General features: G+C 34.4%; 1 protein-coding gene across 10 annotated transcripts; it reads left to right on the forward strand.

The window, feature by feature from the left end:
* The first annotated feature begins 2,241 nt into the window (after positions 1 to 2,241).
* Positions 2,242 to 23,863, forward strand: LOC129877586 (protein disulfide-isomerase SCO2-like). 10 transcript variants are annotated; one of them, XR_008763562.1, is made up of 5 exons: positions 2,243 to 2,729; positions 3,738 to 3,864; positions 6,174 to 6,323; positions 9,327 to 9,401; positions 23,273 to 23,349. XR_008763562.1 is itself a non-coding variant. In XM_055953109.1 (4 exons), exons 1-3 carry the CDS (start codon positions 2,370 to 2,372, stop codon positions 9,353 to 9,355), a joined length of 516 nt encoding a protein of 171 aa, XP_055809084.1. In that variant the 5' UTR covers positions 2,244 to 2,369; the 3' UTR covers positions 9,356 to 9,401; positions 23,273 to 23,349. The 10 variants fall into 10 exon arrangements, 4 of the variants coding, with proteins under 4 accessions (XP_055809084.1, XP_055809083.1, XP_055809082.1 ...); XR_008763560.1 differs by lacking the exons at positions 6,174 to 6,323; positions 9,327 to 9,401 and adding an exon at positions 11,961 to 12,153 and having other exon boundaries at positions 2,242 to 2,729; positions 23,273 to 23,354; XR_008763563.1 differs by lacking the exon at positions 9,327 to 9,401 and having other exon boundaries at positions 23,273 to 23,352.
* Positions 23,864 to 24,408: the final 545 nt, after the last annotated feature.

The raw sequence follows: 24,408 nt of genomic DNA on the forward strand, positions 1-24,408 counted from the left end.
CGTCGCCAAACGTAGGAGGAGATTGAACCGTTAAAGTCGGATGTTTCCCCAAATCTATTGTCCTGACATTATAGGACTTGGTTGGATTGGATCCATGATTGGTTGATTCGTTCATGCCCTGGCAAAGTATGAACGGACGCGGCAACAACGTCGGTTTATTGTACTTTCACTGGCTCATAAGTGATGGTTGTCGGATAAGAAAAACTCTCATATAGGTCTTGATAGTACTCTGAGTCAGATTGAGTTGAATTGTATGTGATTGGTCCCGTCTAAATCATGTTCTTGTTTAGACTTAGGACACTTGATTGAGTTGTTATTTCTCTCGAGTTGAGATCCCGAGTTGATTTGATTCTTCCTTGATGTTTGTTTCATTCGGCCATTTTACATACTCGTACATTCCATGTACTGACGCCATTTGGCCTGCATTATTTTACGATGCAGAGACAGGTACTAGAGATCATCAACCGGCGCACCGTTGAAGATCCACACACTCTCAGCTAGTTGGTGAGTCCTCCTAGTTCCGGAGGATGTTGAGTTTCCTGTATAGTTTTGTTTTATCTCTTTTATTTTGATTGTTGGTAGCCATAGGCTTGTCATTGGCACCTCCTAGATTGTTGATAGAGGTTTCATAGACTAGAGTGTGGGAAATGTTGGATTGTTCTTTTGAGTAAGTTTTATTAAAGCCGTTTGTTGAGTTGATAGATGTTTGGCCTTCGGCCCCCATATTGTGAGTAGTATGTTATGATTGAACCCTCCTTTGAGTGAATGTGATTGAATGATAGTGTGACTGAATCAGGTGGTTCGCTTGAAGGTCAGAAATGGCTTTTGAGTGCCGGTCACGTCTAGGATACCCTTCCGGGGCGTGACATATATTGCAAAGTTGATGCCTAGCTCTTGATTTATTAATGTAAATCATGAGGAGGACATCAAGTCTCTGTACTTTCTTCTTAATAGTCATATTTGTTTAATTGTTGATACATTGTATAATTTAATTAGTCTCATTTACCTTATTTTTATTATTTTCATACACTTTATATTTAACATATATATATATATATATATATATATATATATATATATATATATATATATATATATATATATATATATATATAACTTTCATTATTGTACAAAAGATTTACACAATTATTATGTTTTTTCTCTATTAATAAAATAAAAGTATCATAATAAATAAAAATAAAATTTTAGAAGTAAAAAGTTATGTATGTATCTGCATAATATTAAAAGATGAGTAATGGAAAGGATATATGTGAATATTTTTTTTAAAAAAGAACACATTAAAAAATATAACAGTACTTCAACGATGGACAAAAAAATGAAAAACATATAATTAAAGAACTTTAGGGTAAGAGTATAATTGTTTAATTTTGAGGATATAAGTATTTTGAATTATCTAAAAAAAATGTACTTATTTGAATAAATCATATAATTGAAATCTTACTAAATAACGAAAAAAATAAAATAATTAAATAATGAAAAAAAACTCAATAAACACATTTAAAATAAAATTTTAAATTTAAATTTTCATGTAGATATTTCAATTTTAAAGGTAAAACTCAAACTTTTACATGAGAGATATTAATGACATTATTAACTATAAATGAAAAATTTACTAAAAGTATCATTGTAGAGAAAGAATTGAATATCTCTTTTTATGTTTTGGATAGATGTAAAATCTCAATTTAAAACTATTAATATAATCATATTACGATTACATGTAAAATTCTATATGAAAAAAACTAATATACAATAAAAAATAGTTTACAGAAATAGTGATACAGATAATGTGAAAATATTTGTGCTTCGAAATTATTTAAAAACTAAAGTAACATAATGAAAAAATACAAAAAGTTCTCATTAATAACTTAGAACATTAAGAGTTGTATAACAAATTAATATTTTATTTGTATCAAGAACACTTTGTATAAATCATTTTTTGTTTTGTAGTTACTTTTAAATGCGAAGGAGAGTCTTGGAGTAATTGGTAAAGTTGTGACCGGAAGGTTACGGGTTTAAGCCTTGAAAACAACCTCTGGAAGAAATGCAAGATAAGACTGCGTACAATAAATGATCCGGCCCTTTCTCGAATCCTGCGCATAGCGTAAGTTTTAGCATACCAAACTGCCCCTTTAGTTACTTTTTAATGACTCAATTCTTTGTTTTTTGTTAAAACAAAGTAGAATACTAAATGATGAAACAAAACAATATCTAAGCCCATCCAAACAAGAATACCTAATTGTTTGCGGAACAAGTAGCCACTTTTCCAAACTGGTGGTAATATATTTGGATGGAGCTATTTAGCAAGGAAGACACAGTATCCTATATGAAATACTTGTAATTTTCTTCGAATGTGGCCAATTTGCCCTAGTTCCATTGTCACCCCTCCCAGGTTCTCCGTTGCTACATTCTCATTTCCTCATTCTAACACCATCTCTATTCGTTGCAACGCCGCTGCTGACTCATCCTCCTCTTTCAACTTCGCCGGCGCCGTAAGAATTCCCCAGAAATCCCAAGGCACAGCTCCGGTGGAGAAGCGAACTGCCAGTAACACGAAAACTAATGCCTGGGAAAAGCCTTGGTCGCGCAACCGAGAGAGCTACTTGGCCGATGATAGTGAACCTCTTCCTCTTCCCATGACTTATCCTGACACTTGTCCTGTTTCGTCCGACGAAATTGACCGTCGCCTTCACTGTGATCCCCAAATACAGGTCTTCATTTCGCTTTCCCCTATATGTTTATTTCCCTTATTTTAGACTAATGAGACCCATCTTTTTTTTTTCATGCCGAGATTAATTTGGACCTGGTCTTCCATGATCCATTTCACTTAGCAGGCAATAAAAGACCCAAACTAGTTTGATATTAATTAGTAGATCGACTTTTGCTTCTTCAAATATGGTGAATATCAGTGGAGCACTAGTACACTCGTGACCTTTTGACATTGCATAGTGTTTCTATTTTCCCTTTTATCCACTTCCCTATTTTGTTCTCCTTTTTCTTTTTTTGTGTGGCAAGTCAATTTGTGTGAAGTGCAAAGTTATATTACACAAACAGTATGGTTTATCTCATTCTTCTAATTCAGACTTTTGAGTTCTGAACTAACTTTTGGTTTTGTAGTTTAACATCTTTTATCGATAAAAGGGATCTTTTGGAACATTAATGCTGGCGTAGGGACTAAAGGAAAACATCTTCCGTAGAACAAAAAGAACTACTTTTTGAGGCTTATATTGTAGCGAAGTTCAGCATTTGGTCTAGTGGTAAAAACCTAACATGTGATGTGTGGGTTAGGCATACATCACAAACACATACAAAAGCTTTGTATTTACGTGGAGGATGATAAAGGTCGCAAGCCAATTGTCCATCATGTTTTCAAGTGGTGTGCCAATGACCCTCAGGGATTTCTCGGTTACCAAAAAGAGAAAAAGAAAAAGATCAGCAATTTGTCTGGTATCTTGTGGCACAAAGTTATTTGTAGAGTAACTGACGAGATCGGTCAATATATGCAGTCTAATTTGTTTCAAATTTTATCCACCACTAGGCTACTAAGAATATTGGTAGGAACGAGTATGCTATTTGTTATCATAGTGTAATATCTTTGTCTACGTAAAAGAAGATGTTTGCAAGAGAATATCAAAGATATTCACTAGTCTAGTTTTGTCATTTTTCTTTGGTCATTCTTATTTTTTGATGAATCCCTTTGGTCACTATTGCTACTTTAGGATTGCAAGGAAGTCGTCTATGAGTGGACTGGGAAATGTCGGAGTTGCCAAGGAACAGGATTTGTAAGTTACTACAACAAACGAGGGAAGGAGACCATCTGTAAATGCATACCTTGCCTTGGAATCGGTACAAGTACCTTACTTTTATTTCCTGTGTGCATTATATTTTCATGATCATTTTTGCTTTTCTGTTTTGCTTTACTTTACTTTTATTTCCTGTGTGCATTATATTTTCATGATTATTTTTGCTTTTCTGTTTTGTTTTACTTTGAAAAACATGGATTGCATTCTCATTCATTCAAGGCTTCTTTGTATACAGTAGTATGCAGTAAGCTTTATATTCTTAGAATCTTATGCAGTATGATTGTGAAAAGTACCTAAAGATTAATTTCGCGTCAATGAAAGTAGATGCAATAGAATGATAACTTACGGTGTCTGAATACAATAACAACCATGTCTCAATCCTAACCAAATTGGGGTTGACTACAGTAGCGTACCTAGAAATTTCATCAAGGGTGTTCAAATTTTAAAGAAGTCAATCAAAAAATTGATGAATGGGTGCCCAAATGTTTTTGTCTAACAATGATATTTAGCTAAACCATACAGATAGTGTAATAAAGCTACAATTTTATAATTAAAACCAACATAAGAAGTCAACAAAAAAATTCTACAATAGAAATTCGATCAAAATATATCATCACAACTGTATTTGATAGCATGTCATTTTTCCAAGTGTTTTAATAATTATATACTCATTAAAAATCAATGTTTAGGGAAGTGTGAAGTGGAAAAAAGCAACAAGGTCCGGTTTCGCTAAAAGCGTGAAGCGGGGTTTTTAAAGAAAAAAAATACCAAAATAAACAGAGACAATATATACAATAAAACCTCTATAAATGCATATGCTTGGGACCGAAAAAAATATTCATTTATCGGGATTATTAGTTTATCAATAAATGCATAAAAGATTTATTTATCGATAAATAAATATTTATTATTTTAGACAGTATTTTGCAGTATGTGGAAAGAAAAAAAATATTTGAATTAAGAATTTCAAAAGTTTAAATCTAGGAAACTAAAAAGTTTAGTCTTTGCATATTTATTATTTAAATCTAGTAAAGCTAAACGAATTTAGTGAAGTTTAATGTTTCTAATTGTATTCATGTATATAGAATATGAAGAGGTTTTATGTTAACTATAAAAGAAAAAAGCTAGATGAGATTAATTTTGGTTTTGCTGGGAAGAAAAAAAAATCAACTTATAGAATCATATTTTAAAAAGAAATAGTTATTGGTCTAGTATTATTGACTGATTAAATATATATAAATTTTTGATGTATTCTAGTAATTATTACTTTATATTTTTTCTGGGCCTTTAATACTTTATTTTTAATTATCATCTAATACATTTAGCGAGAATATTACTTTAAAATAACTGACCCAAGTTGGGACCGGAGAAAAATATTCATTTAGCGAGATTATTACTTTATCGAATATTACTTTATCGAGGTTTTACTGTATAAGCAAACGTAAATATTAAAAGCTAAAAGATAGATATCACAAAAGCCTTTGTAGATCATAGGACAAACAAAATCAAAGTTAATAATGTTTCAACATCTATTTCTTGTTATTCTAAAGTCTACTTCTACAAGACCAACAAAACCTTGTATTTCTCTATTATCATTATATTGCTCATCATCTTCAACTTCATCATCATCTTCCTCAACTTCATCAACTCGGCTTGAAGTAGCTACCTCTTTCCCCCTCTTATCTAAGTTAAAGTATTCCCCCTTAAACCATAGCAACAACACTCCAAATTAGAATCTTCGCAAAAAATTGCTTCATCTTCAACATTCTTAACTCTAGTTAGCCATTCATTAGCATCATCAATATTGTCTAGGCCAATTGGATCAATTTCATTATGAGCATTGTAACAACGCCTCAATTTTCAATTGTATTTTATGAACACCAGGTCATTGAGGCGCTTTAGGGTTAGTTGATTCCTCTTCTTGGTATGAATCGAGAAACAAATATTAGCAAGTAATTAGTAGGAGTTAAGACAATTGAGATATAATATAGTTATCTCAATATACTAAATTTTTCCTCTAAATTCTTACATGATCAAATACGTTCCAGTTTCTTACACCCAAATGAGCTACAAGTTAGACTTGAAATTTTGATGGCGAAATTTTGCAACTATGGAGTTTCTGAACCATAAAGCCTCCACCATTGAACTATTAAAGTAGAACAATTATTCAAAAATTAGCAAGTATAAAAAAATAAATTAAAGTGTTAACTATAACGAAACATATAATAGAAGCACTCGATCACCTGGTGACTTCTTTCTTTGTCTCATAGTAGTTTGTAATCAAAAAGTCCATCACCACTGCGGTAAGTACTAAAGGGCAGCCCGGTGTACTAAAGCTCCCGCTATGTGCAGGGTCCGGGGAAGGGCCCGACCACAAGGGTCTATTGTACGCAGCCTTACCTTGCATTTCTGCTAGAGACTGTTTCCAAGGCTTGAACCCGTGACCTCCTGGTCACATGACAACAACTTTACTAGTTATTCCAAGGCTCCCCTTGCACTGCGGTAAGTACTAATCTGATCTTTTATTGTATCTTGCACATCCTCATCAACAACCCACTTACCAATGCAATCATGGGATCCCTTCCACACTTCCCTATCCAGTAAATCATTCTCACAATTATCATAAAGAGTGATATGTTCAAGATATTACCCGTTGCATGCAATGGTAGATGGAGTTGATCCTTCCACCTTTTATCAATGATCTCAAAGACCTTTGCATATTATGCTTATCATCAATTACTTTTCTAATAGCCCCTTAGAAAAATAAGCATATTATGCTTATCATGTGAGGGATGGAGGGTAAAAAGTAAAATTTGATCCTTTGTTTTAGATCATGTCGCAACCAAGCAGGGACAAATTAAAGTGTCCATCACACTTCACCATATTAGCTGTTTGTAGGCATGCTTCAACTGGAAAATAAACTACCATACACGTGAACAACTTATGCTCCCATTCATATCAAAGTATTAGACATCTCAAAGTTTTCATTACTTTACCATGCCTCAGGGGAAAATAGAAAATTTCATAACTTAATCAAGATCCTAGAATTTAGATAAAATGGGATAATATCTACTCTACTGGAACTAAAACACGTGAAGATTTAAACATTAAACATGATATTTACATTTTAAAGTATAACCCAAATACGGAATTTAGAGACAATTGAAACAAAAGAACAGAATTGAAATTGAGGAATGGTAGAAACCAAAAAAAAGAACTTACTAATGTAAACTTTCAGCTTCTAACTATTAGAGGAAATAAAACATCTAAGAAGCAACAAACTGCTAATCTTCATAACTATTACCTTAATTATTGAATCTAATGCACAAGCTAATCTAAAAACCTATTCAAAACTTAATACATGAAGAGAATACAAACTATAAAGCAACAGACTTTTATGATGCCAAAGAGTCTCAACAACGTCAAGATTCGAACACTGTATCTAAAGCCGTGATATGATCAAGAATCAGATTTTTTCAGCATATCACAACAAACAATTTTATAGCTAATAATTTGAACAAAAACAAAAACTAAAGAGAAACAAGTTAATACGAACAAGGAACTAAGACGAGCAGTAAAGATTAAATGCATGCTCATCAAGTTGAGCCACTAATATTACTAGCTTCTTTTAACCTTTAACAGGCCGTCTTTTAACCAAAACAAAATGAGGCATATCCTAGTACACATTTAAAACAGAAAATTGAACGAAAGGTGAGAACGTTCAAACAACTACAATCAATTCTAGAAACTGAAAACGAAATACGTGTGGGATTACCAACCTTAAAACAAGAAGTCAAAACCAAGCAGGGGCAAAGAGTCGAGCAACCGACTTAGTTGTTTAGGAACTAATTTATATTGTGACCAATTTAATAAATTCAAAGCAAACGATACCAATTGTAATGTGCTGCGATTTCAAAACTACACAGGGCAAATACTTTCCTTGAACTTGATTTGTCCAATGAGAGGCTTTTAAATATTCAAATATTCATCAAGCCACTTCAAAAGGTGTTTACCATACAGATATCTGGCTAGCAATCACATCCCAAACTATTTAACTTAAGATTTTTAGCTACAACAAACTGGAGCTAATAATTTGGCGCAACAAACAGATTTTAATATGACTCGAATGGTCTTCACTATTTATATTTAGACGAACATAATTTAGACGACGCATGTTCATGTCTCAATTATAACGTGATGAAGCTATGGTTCACATAGTTGCTTGGCTTGAAGTTTTAAACACTTGATCATTCAAAATAAATCCAACATTCGTCTTAAAATTTCAAAGAAACCACGTGATGCATCAATGAAGTGGTCATTCTGGGAAAAACTGAAGCTAACTAGAAGAGGCAAACTAAGTGGGTGTTTGGATTGACTTATTCTTGGTGACTTTTGGCTTTTAAGCTATTTTTTGATTTTGAAAGTGTTTGGATGACATAAAAAGTGTTTTTAAGCACTTTTTAAAAGCTAAAAAAGTACAAAAAAATAAAAAAGGCAAAAGTCAAAAGTTGGGTGTTCCCAACTTATGTCTTTTGGCTTTTAACTTATAAGTCACTTAAAAAAAGCCAATCCAAACACCCCCTAAATATTCCCTTAAATACAAACTCTTCATTTTCAACAGACAAGCAACAAGGGATATGATTTCTTACTTTTTTTATCGTATTCAATGGTTCAAACTCTTATCACATCCCTCCACTATAACGAAACAGTAAAGACTACTCTAACTTAACAAATAAGTAAAATGAAAAACATACAATCATTGGCAGTTACATACTCTAACTTAAACAAAATGATGTAAAAAAGGATTGGCCAAGTCAAACACTGACCTTGTTTGGAGCAACAAACTAGGCTCGTTGTCAAAGATTTCAACTTCGAACACTTTTCCGAACTGAATTCAAGGTGGAAAATAGAAAGACAAAAAGATGAAATAATTGTCGAAATCTATTGCTTAATATTAACCGTCCGATCGGACGAACTAAAATTAGAAAGACAACTTTTTGAAAAAAACCAATGCCCCTCCTCTTTTCTCTTTCCCCAAACACTCATCTTCTTTTTTCCAGAGACCTCTTACCTTCCCCATACCCGTAGTCTTTTCTTTTTCCAAAAAAGGACCAAACCCATGCCCTATATCTTTTTCTCTGTTCTTTTTTTCAAGAAAATCATGGCATCTCCCTCACCGCCCGTCACCATCGCCACCTGCCGCCTTGCCATACTCTCTCTTTTTCTGCCATCACCAATGGGATTCCACTCAAGCCAGAACCATTGGCCAAAATCGAAGATAAGGTTAGATTTTTTTCAGATCTTTTTCACCTTCTCCTTGTTTTGCCTCAGAAATCGCCTCAATGTTGGTTCGAATCTGGATTTTTCAAGTCCGAATTTACCTATAAATAACGTTATTTCTCATCTCCAAAATTCATTTGACAATAGAGAGAAAAATGAAACAGAAACATACTTCAAGCATTAGATTTCGAGAATTATTTCATCCTTTTGTCTTCTTGTTTTCAGCCTTGAGTTCGAGTTTGGAGAAGAGTTGAATTTTTTGACGAAAAGGCCTCTAGTTCGCTTCTCCACACAAGATCAGTAATTGGTCTCCACTTTTGTTATATTTCAGTTTGATAGAATCAAATGTGTTAGTAGCATCTTTTAATCGTTTGTTCAATTCAGCCGGCTTGAATTTGCTTGTCACATGTTAATGCTTTTCTTTTCATCCTAGTCACATTTTATGAATTCTAGTGGTTAAACGTTTTGAGTCTCCTTGTTTTATTTTTTTCTTTGTAATGTTGTTAGTCAAGTCAGTACTCCCCCCTCCCCCCCCCAAAAAAAAAAAACCCCTTTTAATTTTGATTCATGAAATAGATGTAGTCGTTTGAATGTTTGTTGCTTGTTCGAATTTTTGTTTTAAACGTTCTAATGAAATCTATGTTAACATCTATTAGTCTCACTTAGTTTTTCTTAAATCTTAACAACGATTAAAATGGGTGACCTGGCTAGGAACTATGGGAAAAAATTAAGTGAGATCAATAGGACCGCAGTAATATATTTTGTTTTGTGACAAGATAATTCAAGGAAGAATCTTTCGTCACAAACAACATCTTATTGGGTCTTCTAGAGATGTCACAAAGTGTAAAAAATGCCTCGAGATTGTAAGGGAAGAAATTAAAAAATATGTTGATGAAAAAAGGAGCTAAAACATCAAGCTTTACTTCAACCAAATGTGACTAATCTTGATAATGATGAAGAAATGAAATGTGAAGCTGTTGATTTGTTATTTACTTAGAAATCACAAAAACAACTGAAAAATGCAACAGTCTCGTCAATTTATGGATCAACGGGTAGAATTATGAGGATGAAGAAATGGAAGGTTAAGGCTGAAGCTGTTGATTTATCAACTGTTTTAACATTTTTCGCTACATTATCTGTAACAACATTTTCTGCTCCAATCTTTTTTTTGAAACTGGTAACATTTGTATTGATATTAGTACTTAGGTAGTACGGGAAGAAACCTTATTTACAACAGAGGAAGGAAAAGCACAAAAAAAAACTTCTGGAGAACTGATCCTAACTTTGGATGGATAGTAAAACATCTAGAATTGACTCTGTCTCATTAGAGCAAACATTTGTACACCAAACGAAGAACAACAAAATACATAAGTTTAATCTCCTGCACATTGTTGCTCCTATTTTCAAAACATCTGTCATTCCTCTCTCTCCATGTAGTCCACCAAATGCAAGAAGGAATAATCCTCCATTGTCTATGTTTCTAGCTCCAAATCCAACTTCTTCCCAACTGCTGCAAACATCTGTCATTCTCTACTCCAATCTTCTCTATAATCTTCTCCAATCTTCTCTATAATATTCTGAAGGCGGAATGACTTGGGAGACCCTTGCGCTTGGCTTCGTTTGTCAGTTGAACTACTTATCACTTCGTCAATTGAACCCTTAAACTCATCTGAACACAATATTTTAAACCCTTTTTTCATCTGATTAGTATGCGTGATGTACAGTCGAGCACAGGTGGAATTCCACGTCATTTTTTAATGACACATATGAAATTACATGTTAAAAAATAAAAAATCAATTAGGGCACTTTTACAATTTGTGGAAATTTTCAAGGCATGTTCTTCATATTTGCTCACAAAGTGAACACCAAATTCATGTCAGATAGATGAAATTCTTCCCCATTTTACTTGAAAATTTAATTACAAATTCACCAACACAAAACCAACAAACTTCAATCACAATTTTAAATCAATTTCACAAATTCTCAAAATCCATTTATTGCTCTTCAAGCTTTCTCTAACTTTATCAATGGAGTTTTCAATTTTTCAATATATATCAATCTCCTTTCATGTAACCCATACCTACATTTCTTCTTTAAAGTCAACTAACACAAATAATGATTTCAATATTTTTAGACTAAAAAATTAAAAACTTAAAAGGGTTAGGAGTGGGGGCAGAACGAAGTGGTTAGAGTGGGGGGCTGATTTGCAGCAAAAGAGAAGTGTGTGTTGAGGAAGAAGAGGAGGGAGAGGAGAGTGGGTGTGGTGAATGAAATTCCAAGAAGAAGAAAAAGAGAGAGGGTTGGGGCGGAGGAGAGATGGTGGGGGGGGGGGGATGGTTGAGGAAGATATGTTTTTTGATTTTTTTAAAATTGATTATTATTTTTTTAATTTTTTTAATGTAAATATAGTATTTACTTGCTTTCAAACGCATGCAATTACCCTCTTTTCCAACTCAGCAACATCAATGCCATATAAGGTCGGTCAATGGTCAGAGGGGTTTAAAATATTGTGTTCAGATGGGTTTAAGAGTTCAATTGACAAAGTGATAAGTAGAAGGGTCCAACTGACAAACGGAGCCAAATATAGGGGTCTCTTAGGTCATTCCGCCTATTCTAAAACAAGGAGAACATTTTGATGGAATTGGTAGACGAGTCCCTTGCATAAATAGATTGGAGAATTAGCTTCCTTTTGGAGAATTCACCAACACATTGATGGTCATGTTTTGGTTCTTGCCATCCACTTATCCATCATAATGGAAAATCTGAACTTGTTTCATTCCACCTGATGATCCTCCATAACTTTTTATTTTGTCTCTTCCACTTCTTTATTTGGATAATTGACACTAACTTCATGATAGGTGGAGGACTTCATTCTTTGACCACATTGGCCTACGACCTCAGTGAAGGCTCTAAAAGTGTCGATATAATTGACACAATTGAAGGGGAGCCCTACTTCATACATCCACCGTAAAAAGGCCGCAACGTGCAAATTCTTTTTACTGTTTATCCCAGCATCATCTCATGGCTTCTACGGGAAGTAACAATCTAAAGGTCCTTTTCTATCGGTTGACCCATAAATTGAAGAGACTGATGCATTTTGTGAGTTTGAAGTAAATAACAAATCAACAGTTTCACCTTCTATTTCTTCATCCTTATCATCATCAAGATTAGTCATATTCAATTGAAACAATGCATGGTGTTTTTGCTCTTTCTTTCATCAACGTTTTTTTAAATTTCTTCCCTCACAATCTCTAAGAATTTTGTACACTTTGACACGTTCCTAAATAGGAAGGAGTGGAGGACGCGTATTAGGGTAGAAGACTGGTAGGAATAAAGGTTAATGGAGGTTTAACATGTTATGTTGTGTATCCTGCTTCTATTATCACATTATTTTGTGGTGGTTATTGTTTCTTCTTTGTAGACTTTACATTTTCTTTGCTTATTAACTGCCATGCTTTTTTCATTGTTGCTCCGTCTTTTTTACTTGGGTTTGAAGCACTTGAGCGGAGGGTCTTTCGGAAACAACCTCTCTACCTCCCCAGACCCCACTTAGTGGGATTTCACTGGGTATGTTGTTGTTGACACGTCCCTAAAAGACCCAATAAGATGTTTGTGATAAAAGATTTTACATTGAGTTATCTTGTCACAAAATAAATATATAACTGTGGTTCTATTGATTTCACTTAATTTTTCTTAAATCTTAACAATGGTTAAAATGGGTGACGGGTGACCTGGCTAAGAACTATGGGAAAAAATTAAGTGAGATCAATATGATCATAGTTACATATTTTGTTTTGTGACAAGATAATTCAAGTCGGAATCTTTTGACACAAACATCTTATGGGGGTCTTCTAGGGATGTCTCAAAGTGTAAAAATGCCTCAAAATTATAAGGGAATAAATTTAAAATATGTTGATGAAAAAAACGGAGCTAAAACATCAGGCTTTATTTCAACCGAATGTGACTAATCTTGATAATAATGAAGAAAATGATGGTGAAGTTGTTGATTTGTCTCTTCCTTCAAAATCACAAAAAACAATCGTAAAATGCAACAATCTTTTCAAGTTATGGATTAAGGGGGTTGGGGGGGGGGGGTAGCAAAGGACCTTGATGATGATGAAGAAATGGAAGGTGAAGTTGTTGATTTATCAATTGTTTTAACATTTTCTGCTTTATTATGTGTAACAACATTCTCTGGTCCAATCTTCTCTATATGACATTTTGATGGAATTAGTAGACGAGTCCCTAGTATAAATGGATTTGAGAAATAGCTTCCTTTTGGAGAATTAACCAACACAATGATCATTTTTTCAATTCTTGCCATCTACTTATCCATCATAATGGAAAATCTGAACTTGTTTCATTCTACCTGATGATCCTCCACAACTTTTTTCTCTCTTCCACATCTTTATTTGGATAATTGACACTAACTTTATGATAAGTGGAAGACTTCATTCCTGAACCACATTGGTCTTCAACCTCAATGAAGTCTCTAAAAGTGTCGTTATAATTGACACAATTGAAGGGGAGCCCTACTTCGTACATCCACTGGAAAAAAAGGCCGCAACTGTATGATACCTCAAAACACTTTTGGCCATATCTTGCCAATTCTTTTTACTGTTTATCCAGCATCATCTCATGGCTATTTCGGGAAGTAACAATCTAAAGGACCTTTTCTACCGGTTGACCCATAACTTTAAGAGACTATTGCATTTTGTGATTGTTTTTGTGACTTTGAGGGAGTGACAAATCAACAATTTTAGCTTCCATTTCTTCGTCTTCATCATTATCAAGATTAGTCAAATTTAATTTAGCTCTTTTTTTCATCAGCATATTTTTTTAATTTCTTCCCTCACAATCTCCGAGCATTTTGTACACTTTGACATGTCACTAAAAGACCCAATAAGATGTTTGTGACAAAAGATTCTACCCTGCGTTATCTTGTCAAAAAATAAATATATAATTGTGGTTCTATTGGTCTCACTTAAATTTTCTTATATTTTAACAACGATTTAAATGGGTGACCCGAATAGGAACTATGGGAAAAATTGAGATCTATAGGACCGTCGTTATACATTTTGTTTTGTGACAAGACAAGTTAAGGCGGAATTTTTCATCACAACATCTTATTGGGACTTCCAAGGATGTCTCAAAGTGTAAAAAGGCCTCGAGATTGTAAGGGAATAAATTTTTAAAATATGTTGATTAAAAAAATGAGCTAAAAAGGCCGACTTTACTTCAACCGAATGTGACTAATCTTGATGATGAAGAAACGGAAGGTGAAGATGATTTATCACTTCCTTCAAATCACAAAAACAATCGCAAAATGTAACCGTCTCGTCAAGTTATGAATCTACGGATTGAAAAGGACCTTGATGAGGATGAAGAAATTGAAGGTGAAGATGTTGATTTATCAACTGTTTTAACATTTACTACTGCATTATCTGTAACAACATTCTCTGCTCCAAACTTCTCTATAATGTTCTGAAACAAGGAGAACATTTTGATGGAATTAGTAGATGAGTCCCTTGCATAAATGGATTTGAGAAATAGTTTCCTTTTGGAGAATTCATCAACACATTAATGATCATTTTTTCTGTTCTTGCCATCCACTTATCCATCATAATGGAAAATCTGAATTTGTTTCATTCTACATGATGATCCTCCCCAACTTTTTTTTGTCTCTTCAACTTATTTATTTGGATAATTGACACTAACTTCATGATAAGTGTAAGGCTTCATTCTTGGACCACATTGGTCTACGACCTCATTGAAGGCTCTAAAACTGTCGGTATAATTGAAACAATTGAAGGGGAGCCCTACTCCGTACATCCACCGTAAAAAGGCGCAACTGTACGTTCCCTCAAAACTCTCTTGGTCATATCTTGCAAATTCTTTTTACAGTTTATCCCAACATCATCTCATGGCTTCTATGAGAACTAACAATCTAAAGGTCCTTTTCTACTAGTTGATCCATAACATGAAGAGATTATTGCATTTTGTGATTGTTTTTTATGATTTTGAAGGAAGTGACAAATCAACAGTTTCACCTTCCATTTCTTCATCTTCATCATCATCATCATCAAGATTAGTCATATTCAATTGAAATAAAGCCTGTTGTTTAGCTTTGTTTTTTGTCAACATATTTTTCAATTTCTTCCCTACAATCACCAAGCATTTTTTACATTTTGACATGCCCCTAAAAAACCCAATAAGATGCTGTTTGTGACGAAATATTCTACCTTGAGTTATCTTGTTACAAAATAAATATGTAATTGCGGTTCTATTGGTCTCACTTATTTTTTCTTAAATCTTAACAACATTTAAAAATGGGTGACCCGGCAAGGAACTATGAGAAAAAAATAAGTGAGATCAATAGGATTGCAATTGTATATTTTGTTTTGTGACAAGATAACTCAAGGCGGAATGTTTCGTCACAAACAAAATCTTATTGAGTCTTCTAGGGATGTCTCATAGTGTAAAAAATGCCTCGAGAGTATAAGAGAAAAATTAAAAATATATTTATGAAAAAAAGGAGCCAAAACATCATACTTTACTTCAATCGAATGTGACTAATCTTGATGATGATGAAGAAATGGAAAATAAAGCTGTTGATTTGTCATTTCCTTCAAAATCACAAATACAATTGCAAAATGCAACAATCTTTTCAAGTTTTGGATCAACGGGTGGAAAGGGACCATGATGAGGATGAAATGTTTGGTGAAGCTGCTAATTTGTCAACTGTTTTGACATTTTTGCTGCATTATCTGTAGCAACATTCTCTGCTCTAATCTTCTCTATAATGTTCTGAAACAAGGAGAACATTTTGATGGAATTAGTAGACGAATCCCTCACATAAATGGATTTGAGAAATAGCTTCCGTTTGGACAAGTCACCAACGCATTGATGATTTTTCCAATTCTTTCCATCCACTTATCCATTGTAATGGAAAATCTAAACTTGTTTCATTCTACTTGATGATCCTCCACAACTTTTTTTTGTCTCTTCCACTTCTTTATTTGTTAATTGACACTAACTTCATGATAAGATGATGGCTTCATTCCTGACCATATTGGTCTACGACCTCAATGAAGGCTCTAAAAGTGTCGGTATACTTGACACAAAATTGAATGGGAGCCTATTCTTCATACATCCATTGTAAAAAGGTCCCAACTGTACGTTCCCTCAAAACTCTTTTGGCCATATCTTGTAAATTCTTTTTATCGTTTATCCCAGCATATTTTGTTCACTTTGAGACATCCATAGAAGACCCAATAGGATGTCGTTTGTGATGAAAGATTCTGCCTTGAGTTATCTTGTTCCAAAACAGACGTATAATTGTGGTCCTATTGGTCTCACTTAATTTTTCTTAAATCTTAAAAGCAATTAATAATGGGTGACCCAACTAGGAACTATGGGAAAACGTTAAGTGAGACCAATAGAACTGCAGTTGTATGTATATTTTGTGACAAGATTACTTACGGCAAAATCATTCGTCACAAAAAACTTCTTAGGATCTTCTAGGGCTGTCTCAAAGTGTACACAATGCCCCCGGAGATTGTGAGGGAAGAAATTAAAAATATGTTGATAAAAAAGGAGCTAAAATGTGAGGCTTTATTTCAACCAAATGTGACTTATCTTGATGAAGAAATGGAAGGTGAAGCTGTTGATTTATCACCCACTTTAACATTATCTATAACAACATTCTATGCTCCAATCTTCTCGATAGTGTTTTGAAACACGGTGAACATTTTGATGGAATCAGTAGACGAGTTGCTCGCATGAATAGATTCAAGAAATAAGCTTCCTTTTGGAGAATTCACTAACACATTGATGATCATTTTTTCGGTTCTTGCGGTCCACTTATCCATCATAATGGAAAATTCGAACATGTTTCATTCTACCCGATGATCCTCCACAACTTTTTTTGTATCTTCCACTTCTTTATTAGATATTTGAAACTAACTTCATAATAAGTGGTAGACTTCGTTCCTGGACACATTGGCCTATGACCTTATCGAAGGCTCCAAAGGTGTCGGTATGATTGACAAATTGAAAGGGAGCCCTACTTCATACATCCACCGTAAGGACTCAGCTGTATGTTCCCTCAAAACTCTCTTGGCCATGTCTTGCAAATTCTTTTACGGTTTTTCCAGCATCATCTCTTGGCTTTTGCGGGAAGTGACAATCTAAAGGTCCTTTTCTACCAATTGATCCATAACTTGAAGAGACTGTTGCATTTTGTGATTGTTTTTGTGATTTTGAATGAAGTGACATATCAGCAGCTTCACCTTTCATTCTTATCTTCTTCATTATCTAGATTAGTCACATTTAGTTGAAATAAAGCCAGACGTTTTAGCTCCTTTTTTAAATCAACATATTTTTAATTTTCTCCCCTCGCAATCTCTGGGCATTTTTGTACACTTTGAGATGTCCCTAGAAGACCCAATAAGTTGTTATTTGTGAGAGATTCCATCTTGAGTTATCTTGTCACAAAACAAGCATACGATTACGGTCTTATTTGTATCACTTAATTTTTCCCCATAGTTCCTAGCTCGGTCAATCACTGTTAAGATTTAAGAAAAAAGAAATCAGCAATATAAATCACTGTTAAGAAATCAACAATATATAATCACTCTTCAAAAAATATTAATCAGTAAGACAGCAGTAGTCCAGCAGAGCAGAGCAAAACATCAAAACAGTGCAGCATAAAACAGCAAAACAGAGCAGAAAAAGAAGAAGAAAAATTAATGCTGAAACAGAGTAAAGAACAAAACAGAGCAAGACATCCAAACAGAGCAGAAAGAAGAAGAAAGAAGAAGAAAAGTAGCACAGCCAATCATGTATTTGGCAGTGTTATCAAACGCGAAAAGCGCAAAAAAGCTCTAAGGTCCATTAGGGCTTTAAGCGCAGAGCGCAAATAAAGTGTGGGCTTTAATGAAAAAAGGCACAAAGGGAGAAAAAGATACAAAATATATATGTTTAGTCCAAGACCAATAATTATAAACATGGATGACAAATATATGACCAAAGAAATTAAAAAAAAGGTATGATAAAGTGAAATATCAATTGCTTAGTGTCACTTCTTCAAAAGAGGCTCATTGGCTAGGAAAAGTTTGCCTTAGAACCTTGATGACCACACTAAAGCGCACATAAAGCGAGGCGAAGCGCTAAACACTTGAGCCTCGCTTCAGGGCATAGGCACGCCTTTGATAACACTGGTGTCTGGGAGAAGAAGATTACTTGCGCAGCTGAGAAGCAGACCCAGGTGAAAACCCTAGCTCTGTAATGTCGACTGAGAAGCGCTACTGGAGTATGGAGGTTAAGTGGGTCTCTCAAGAAATTACCAACCCTTATGGAGTTCGTCTTTGGGAAACCATGGCCTTTTCAGGATAGTCACGCTGATATAAAGGTATTCAATAGTAACAAAACTCTTTTCTAGACAGACAGGGGGATGGGTTCTACTAGCTTAAAGGATTGTTCCCAGATGTTTTATCTTGGCCCAACAATAGAACAAGACAGTGGCTGAGATGTGGAGTCATCAGGGTTGGGATTTAAGACTCAAAAGATCTTTGAATGATTGGGAGGTTCCAAGATTGATTAAATGTTACAAGTTCTTGGAGGCTTTCAAGGATTAAGAAATGGAGGGGACTGCTTATGGTGGAAGGGACATAGCATAGGTGTGTACAAGGTGAGGGATGGGTATAAGATTCTAAACCAAATTGAGCCACAAATTACCAATTGGCCATGGAACTATATTTGGAAGATTAGAGTGCCTCATAAAGTAGCATGTTTCACTTGGCTTTTAGCCTATGATGTTGTTCTTACACTTGATAATGTGTCTAAGACAGGGATATCTCTTTGTTCAAGATGCTTTTTGTGTGGAAGGGATGCTGAGACAGTCAACCGCTTGTTTCTACATTGTCCTTGTCACTTATCATGATCAACTGTGGAAGATTTTTATCAATCTCATTGGTATCATGGACAATGTCTAGAAAAATTGTTGACATTCTATTCAGCTGGGAGTAAGCTGGATCTGGGGCAAGAGATAGGAATAACTGGAGGGTTATTTCACCATCTATTTGGTGTACAATTTGGAAACAAAGAAATGGTAGATGTTTTGAGAATTGTAGTAGTAATATACAGAATGTTAAGCTCAATTGTATATTGTTATTCTGTTTTTGGTGTACAAAGGTTTTTGCTGATGATACTGCAACAATTCTAAATGTTTTGTAGTATCAGTCGTGTTTTTTTTACTTTCTCTTAGAAATAAGGTTCATCGTGCTACCTAAGTACTGAAATTAATACAATTTGTTACCAGATTCAAAATAAAAAATAAAAAATTTGATTATTTACTTTTACATAATTTTTCAAAGTTTATTTATTAGGAAACTCGGAGATTAGAAAATGAGAGCTAAAAAATGTTTAAGGGACACCCTTTACCTGTTAGTTTGACAAAGAAAAAAGGTACATGATTTTTAAAAGTTATTTATCAAGAAATTCTTAGATTTGAAAAAAGAGTAAAAAATGTTAACGAGAGCACGAGACATCCTTAGCCTTTTTAGTTTGAAAAAGACAAGGGTAGGGGTGGATGAAAAAATAGTAAAACACTAACACAGACTCAAACTTGCAAAACATTCCCCACCTTGAACGCCCTTTACCGCTCGGCCGTATATCAGATGTGTCAAGGTGTTCTAAATAAAATATCTATTCGTTTAAAATGGCATTTGAGCTATATACACGGTATAATTTTTCAGCGAAGAGTGTTCACCTGGCCACCCTTGACACACTGTAGCTCCGCCGCTGGTTGACTATATGGGTATGTTCCTTCCAGAAATTGGGTTCTTGAATGATTATCAAGTCATTTAAATGTCACTTTCTTGATATGGTATTTATTCAACAAGAATTTTGACAGTGTCGTTTGACTCCACCCTGGACCCTTGAGGGGAAGGCCCTTTTTCCAATTATATGGATCTTCTCTAGATTCCTTAACGAATCTTCTTAGGGAAAAACACAATCTGTGTGCATTTTTTTTGGAGTGAAGAATAATTGTGTTAAATTTCAGTACCTTGAAAAGCAATAAGAAAATGATAACAGGAGAGGGAAATCGAGAAGTGGAGTGAGAGATGTTTAGTGAATTTTTGTGGTAGGAATAGTATGGTGAGGGAATAAGTAGGAAGTTCTAAAAGGAGCTTACAGACCAACATCATGAAGGAGTAGGAAGGCCTTTGACTGGAACAAAATCATTCCATATTCCTCCTTCATACTATACTATGTTGGTGTTATATTGAATATGTTATAATGTTTAGCTGAGTTGTTGCGCATGCTGACAGCTGAGAAATGTATTGTGATTTTGGCACATCTTTCTTACTCCCTCCGTTTCAATTTGTTTGTCTTGGTTTTGGTTCGACTTGGCACGGTGTTTTAAAAAGTTGGGAGACTTTTTGAATCTTGTGGTTTTAAACTAAAGATAGGTGTAATGTATCAAAATACCCTTTAATGTTGTGGTTTTAAATATAACATGTTGAAAGTTAGAATTAAGGAGTTGTCAAAAAAGAAAAGAGATATTTTTTTTGAAATAGACTAAAAAGGAAAGTAGGACAAACAAATTGAAATGGAGGGAGTAGTATTTTTAAGGTATGGGTAGGAAAATAAGAAGAAGAGCACCAAGGGGGTTTGCATTTAAGATACAAAAATAAAGAGTAGCAACATAAAGAGGAGCAAAGGTGCACTATTAAGGAAAACTAAAATATATCAGCAAAGTAGTCTAGGAATTGCAATAGTTACACTTCCTTCAGCCCTGCAGTTGGATGGAATTTTCACGTTAATTTTCTGGTGGAATAAGGGGTCGTTTGGTTGGGAACAAGTTGTCTCGGGATTAAGTATCTCGGGATTAGTTATCCCACCACTATGGTATAAAAGGTGGGATAAATAATCTAAGGACTACCTAATACCTCCCAACTAAACGCAGGATAAAATAATCCTACATTTTTTTCCGGAATTATTGTACCTTATACCTCACGCCAAACGACTCCTAAAAGTATGACTTTAGCAATCCTTAAAATAAATTAGTATTATTATGAAAATGCATAACTAATTAAGCTAATTTCTTGCATATTAAATTCTTAAGGTAAAATGTAGCTCGTTCTCTAATATCACACTTACTCTAACCTCACTAGAAAGATTTATGACAAACAACAAGCTAATGTAAGTCTAACAAAAGGATGACCAAACCTTCATGTGATTTTAGGTTTATCTTGTCCCTATTTAGTACCTTCAATCATTTTAGTGATGCACCTATACATCGGTGCACATGGAGATTTATGTAAGCCATGACCAATACTTGTCTCTTTGTACAGATAAATTTTATGAAGAAAAAGTGCATTTTCTTCAACACCAGTAGAAAAATTAAATAAAATATTTCTTTACCTTCTTTTTTCTTTTTTCTTTTTTTTTTTGCTTCTTCTGCTTTAGTACCAGCTTAAGCAAGAACATAAAGAATGGATACAATTAGCTGACTGAGAAGAAGACAATTGATACTTCTGTACTTTCTGGAAGACTGGAACTTGTATCCCTTGATGAAAGTGAAGACGAAAGGTTCATAACAATATATCTCTCATGGTTTTTGGGAGTTTAAACTCTGTAAAGGATTGATATCAGTTGTAAATTATTCCACAAGGTACGAGCCTCATTTCTCTTGAGATGTTTAGATGTTCTCTCTTTATGGACTAAAACAGAGTAACTGAGAAAAAGCAAGGCTGAAGTGGCCAGTGATTTCTATAATTTGCCATCGGAGTAACAGGGTAACTACAGGTACTCATACTGAGAACTTTATATGGAGTTTTTGACCCAAAAAAAATCCTTTTGTATACACTACTTAAGACAAAATCCTTGAAATATACTAATGACAAAATACATCCTTGTAGTATCCCAAAGTGAGCTGTTTTCATCCTTTCGTTACCTTACCGCTACAAAACTAACGGACCCCCACAAAATCCCGTGCATGACACGTGCATTTTCCCAAAACATCAGCCTGCTTCACCATTGTTAGTTGAAAAGGAAAATTATGGGCACACCGTCAATTAGGGGAAAAGAGTTGCTGTTTTTGTAACAAAGAAAATATTGCTGATTGGGAGAATATGATATGAAGCACTATTTATGGTTAATTTCTTATCAGGCTTTGGTCTCTACAGACTCTGAAATTAATTTTTGCGGGTTTTCGTATTTTCTGGTATGCTTTAGACTTTCTGCATTCCTGTTTCTGCTGTTCTGAAGTTTCAAATAATTTTTAAAAAAATAGAATGCGGTTAAATAAGTTGTTACAGAACTTCTGAAATTTGTTGGTTTAAATGTGAATCTTCTTTTGGTGAATAATACTGGTGAAACGGATTTTAATATGTTTATGGTTATTTTTTAACTGGTAAAGTTGCTGCCATGTGACCAGGAGGTCACGGGTTCAAGCCTTGGAAACAGCCTCTGGCAGAAATGCAAGGTAAGGCTGCGTACAATAGACCCTTGTGGTCGGGCCCTTCCCCGGACCCTGCGCATAGCGGGAGCTTAAATGCACCGGGCTGCCCCTTTTTTATGGTTATTTTTTAATTGCTGTGTTTATGTTGCATTTCTGCAACATGTCCTAATTATGCAAGTTGGCTATTAGCTGAGAAAAGGATGAGTTGGCCGGACTTTTTAATTTACAGTGACATTCTAGACCAATTTGGAAGATCAATCTCTTGAAACCTCACCTTCATCATGCTCAATTACAACTCACTAGTTATAAGGATCAGTTGAAAGCATGATCTAAGTGGTTTTATCAGTGTTGTATGTACCAACTTCAAATATCTCTGAAGTCCTCTGTTTGTATTTAAGGATCAGTGTATCTGGAATGGAGTTATCAAGCTTGTAATTTTTTTTCGAATGTACCTGTGTGATTTTGTAGATTCTGTTAGGTTTATTACCATGGGTAATGGCAGATTGAAACATGCTCATTTCCAAAAATTTCAAGGATGTTCTTTGTTTACAGTGATCCATTAAGGATGTAGTGTAAGTAATGAGTATACGTTAGGGATGTATTTGGCCAAAAACTCACTTTATATAGTAAGGAAGTTTCAGCTTGATTGTGGAGCAAAAGCAATATGATTTTTTTTTTAATACAAAATCTTTGTCACTACAGGTTATGTGCAGAAGATAACAGCACGCAAGGATATCGATGTTATGGAGGACTTGGATAATGGAAAACCACCTTGACAGAAGTTAAATATTTAATGAACTTTTTTGTCTAGCCTTAGCAGACATTGATGATAGCTTTGAAGAGACTTTACCCCTACGGAATCCTAGTATTCTTTAAGGTGCAAAGAAGTTGCCAGACTGACAATTTTTGGAGTCAGCTAGAAGGGAGATGCCCCCACACTACATTCATAATGCAAGCAAGAAGTTATTGAAGATCAAGGCTGGCGTTCTGGGAAGAATGAAGATTATATCCAAGGTTCTAGAATGATATTTCATTTATTCCCTTGATTATTTCATATACTTTTTATACATTGACGCTGGAGTCTTGGTTGTTAGTAAACCATTGATGAATGAAATCTGGTCTCCCTATCTTTCTTCCTTGAAGCACCAGAATGTGTTCCCCTATTTTGACCTGCTGATCATTCTATTGTATCTCATTCATCTTGCCGGTTGATCACTTTATATAGTTCATGAAAATTGTGTCACTGAAAAAGGCTCGACTCGATTTATATTAATATACTCTCCAGTCAATCAACTAAGCCTCACTTCCAGATTATTTTCGAATGGGCTATTTGAGTCCTCTATTTGTCTCAATTCCAGACTTGTGTGGATGCAATTTAGTCTAAGATTCCAAAATTTCCATGTGAGTGGTAAAAGCAAAACCTTCTGGCCTTAGTCATGATTGGGATATGCTGAATTCAATGATCTTTTAGGTACTTGAATAGTCAAGTAATTTCTGAATTGGCAACCTAAGCAAAGTTGAAACAACTAAATTGCTTCGTCTTGTTGTATATTATCAGAAAGTAAGGAAGGGAGAACTTGTCTCGAAGGAACAATTTTAGCTAGGGCAATCTCTATTGGAATCTAGGGTTGTGATGAATATTTTTGGTATATACCGAGCGGACCAGCCTCTTTTTGGGATTCCATACCTGCGACTTTATGTTCATAATGATGCATTTTTAAAGCGTACTAGTCAAGTGTACGTGTTTTCCACGTATGTATTGCGTTAATTAATAATATATGTATATAAAAAGAATAAATTATATGTCTATGTTATATTATTAAGTACAAAATTTTAAA

This window comes from Solanum dulcamara, chromosome 12, assembly GCF_947179165.1.
Source record: "Solanum dulcamara chromosome 12, daSolDulc1.2, whole genome shotgun sequence".
NCBI classification, from domain to species: Eukaryota; Viridiplantae; Streptophyta; class Magnoliopsida; order Solanales; family Solanaceae; genus Solanum; species Solanum dulcamara.

What these genes read in the sequence shown, in the direction of transcription:
- LOC129877586 (XM_055953107.1), top strand. Translation starts at nt 2,370, where the DNA reads ATGTGGCCAATTTGCCCTAGTTCCATTGTCACCCCTCCCAGGTTCTCC. An exon ending in ACTGTGATCCCCAAATACAG is followed by an intron (nt 2,730 to 3,737) that starts GTCTTCATTTCG and finishes TTGCTACTTTAG; the next exon opens with GATTGCAAGGAAGTCGTCTA. An exon ending in CATACCTTGCCTTGGAATCG is followed by an intron (nt 3,865 to 23,272) that starts GTACAAGTACCT and finishes TTGTCACTACAG; the next exon opens with GTTATGTGCAGAAGATAACA.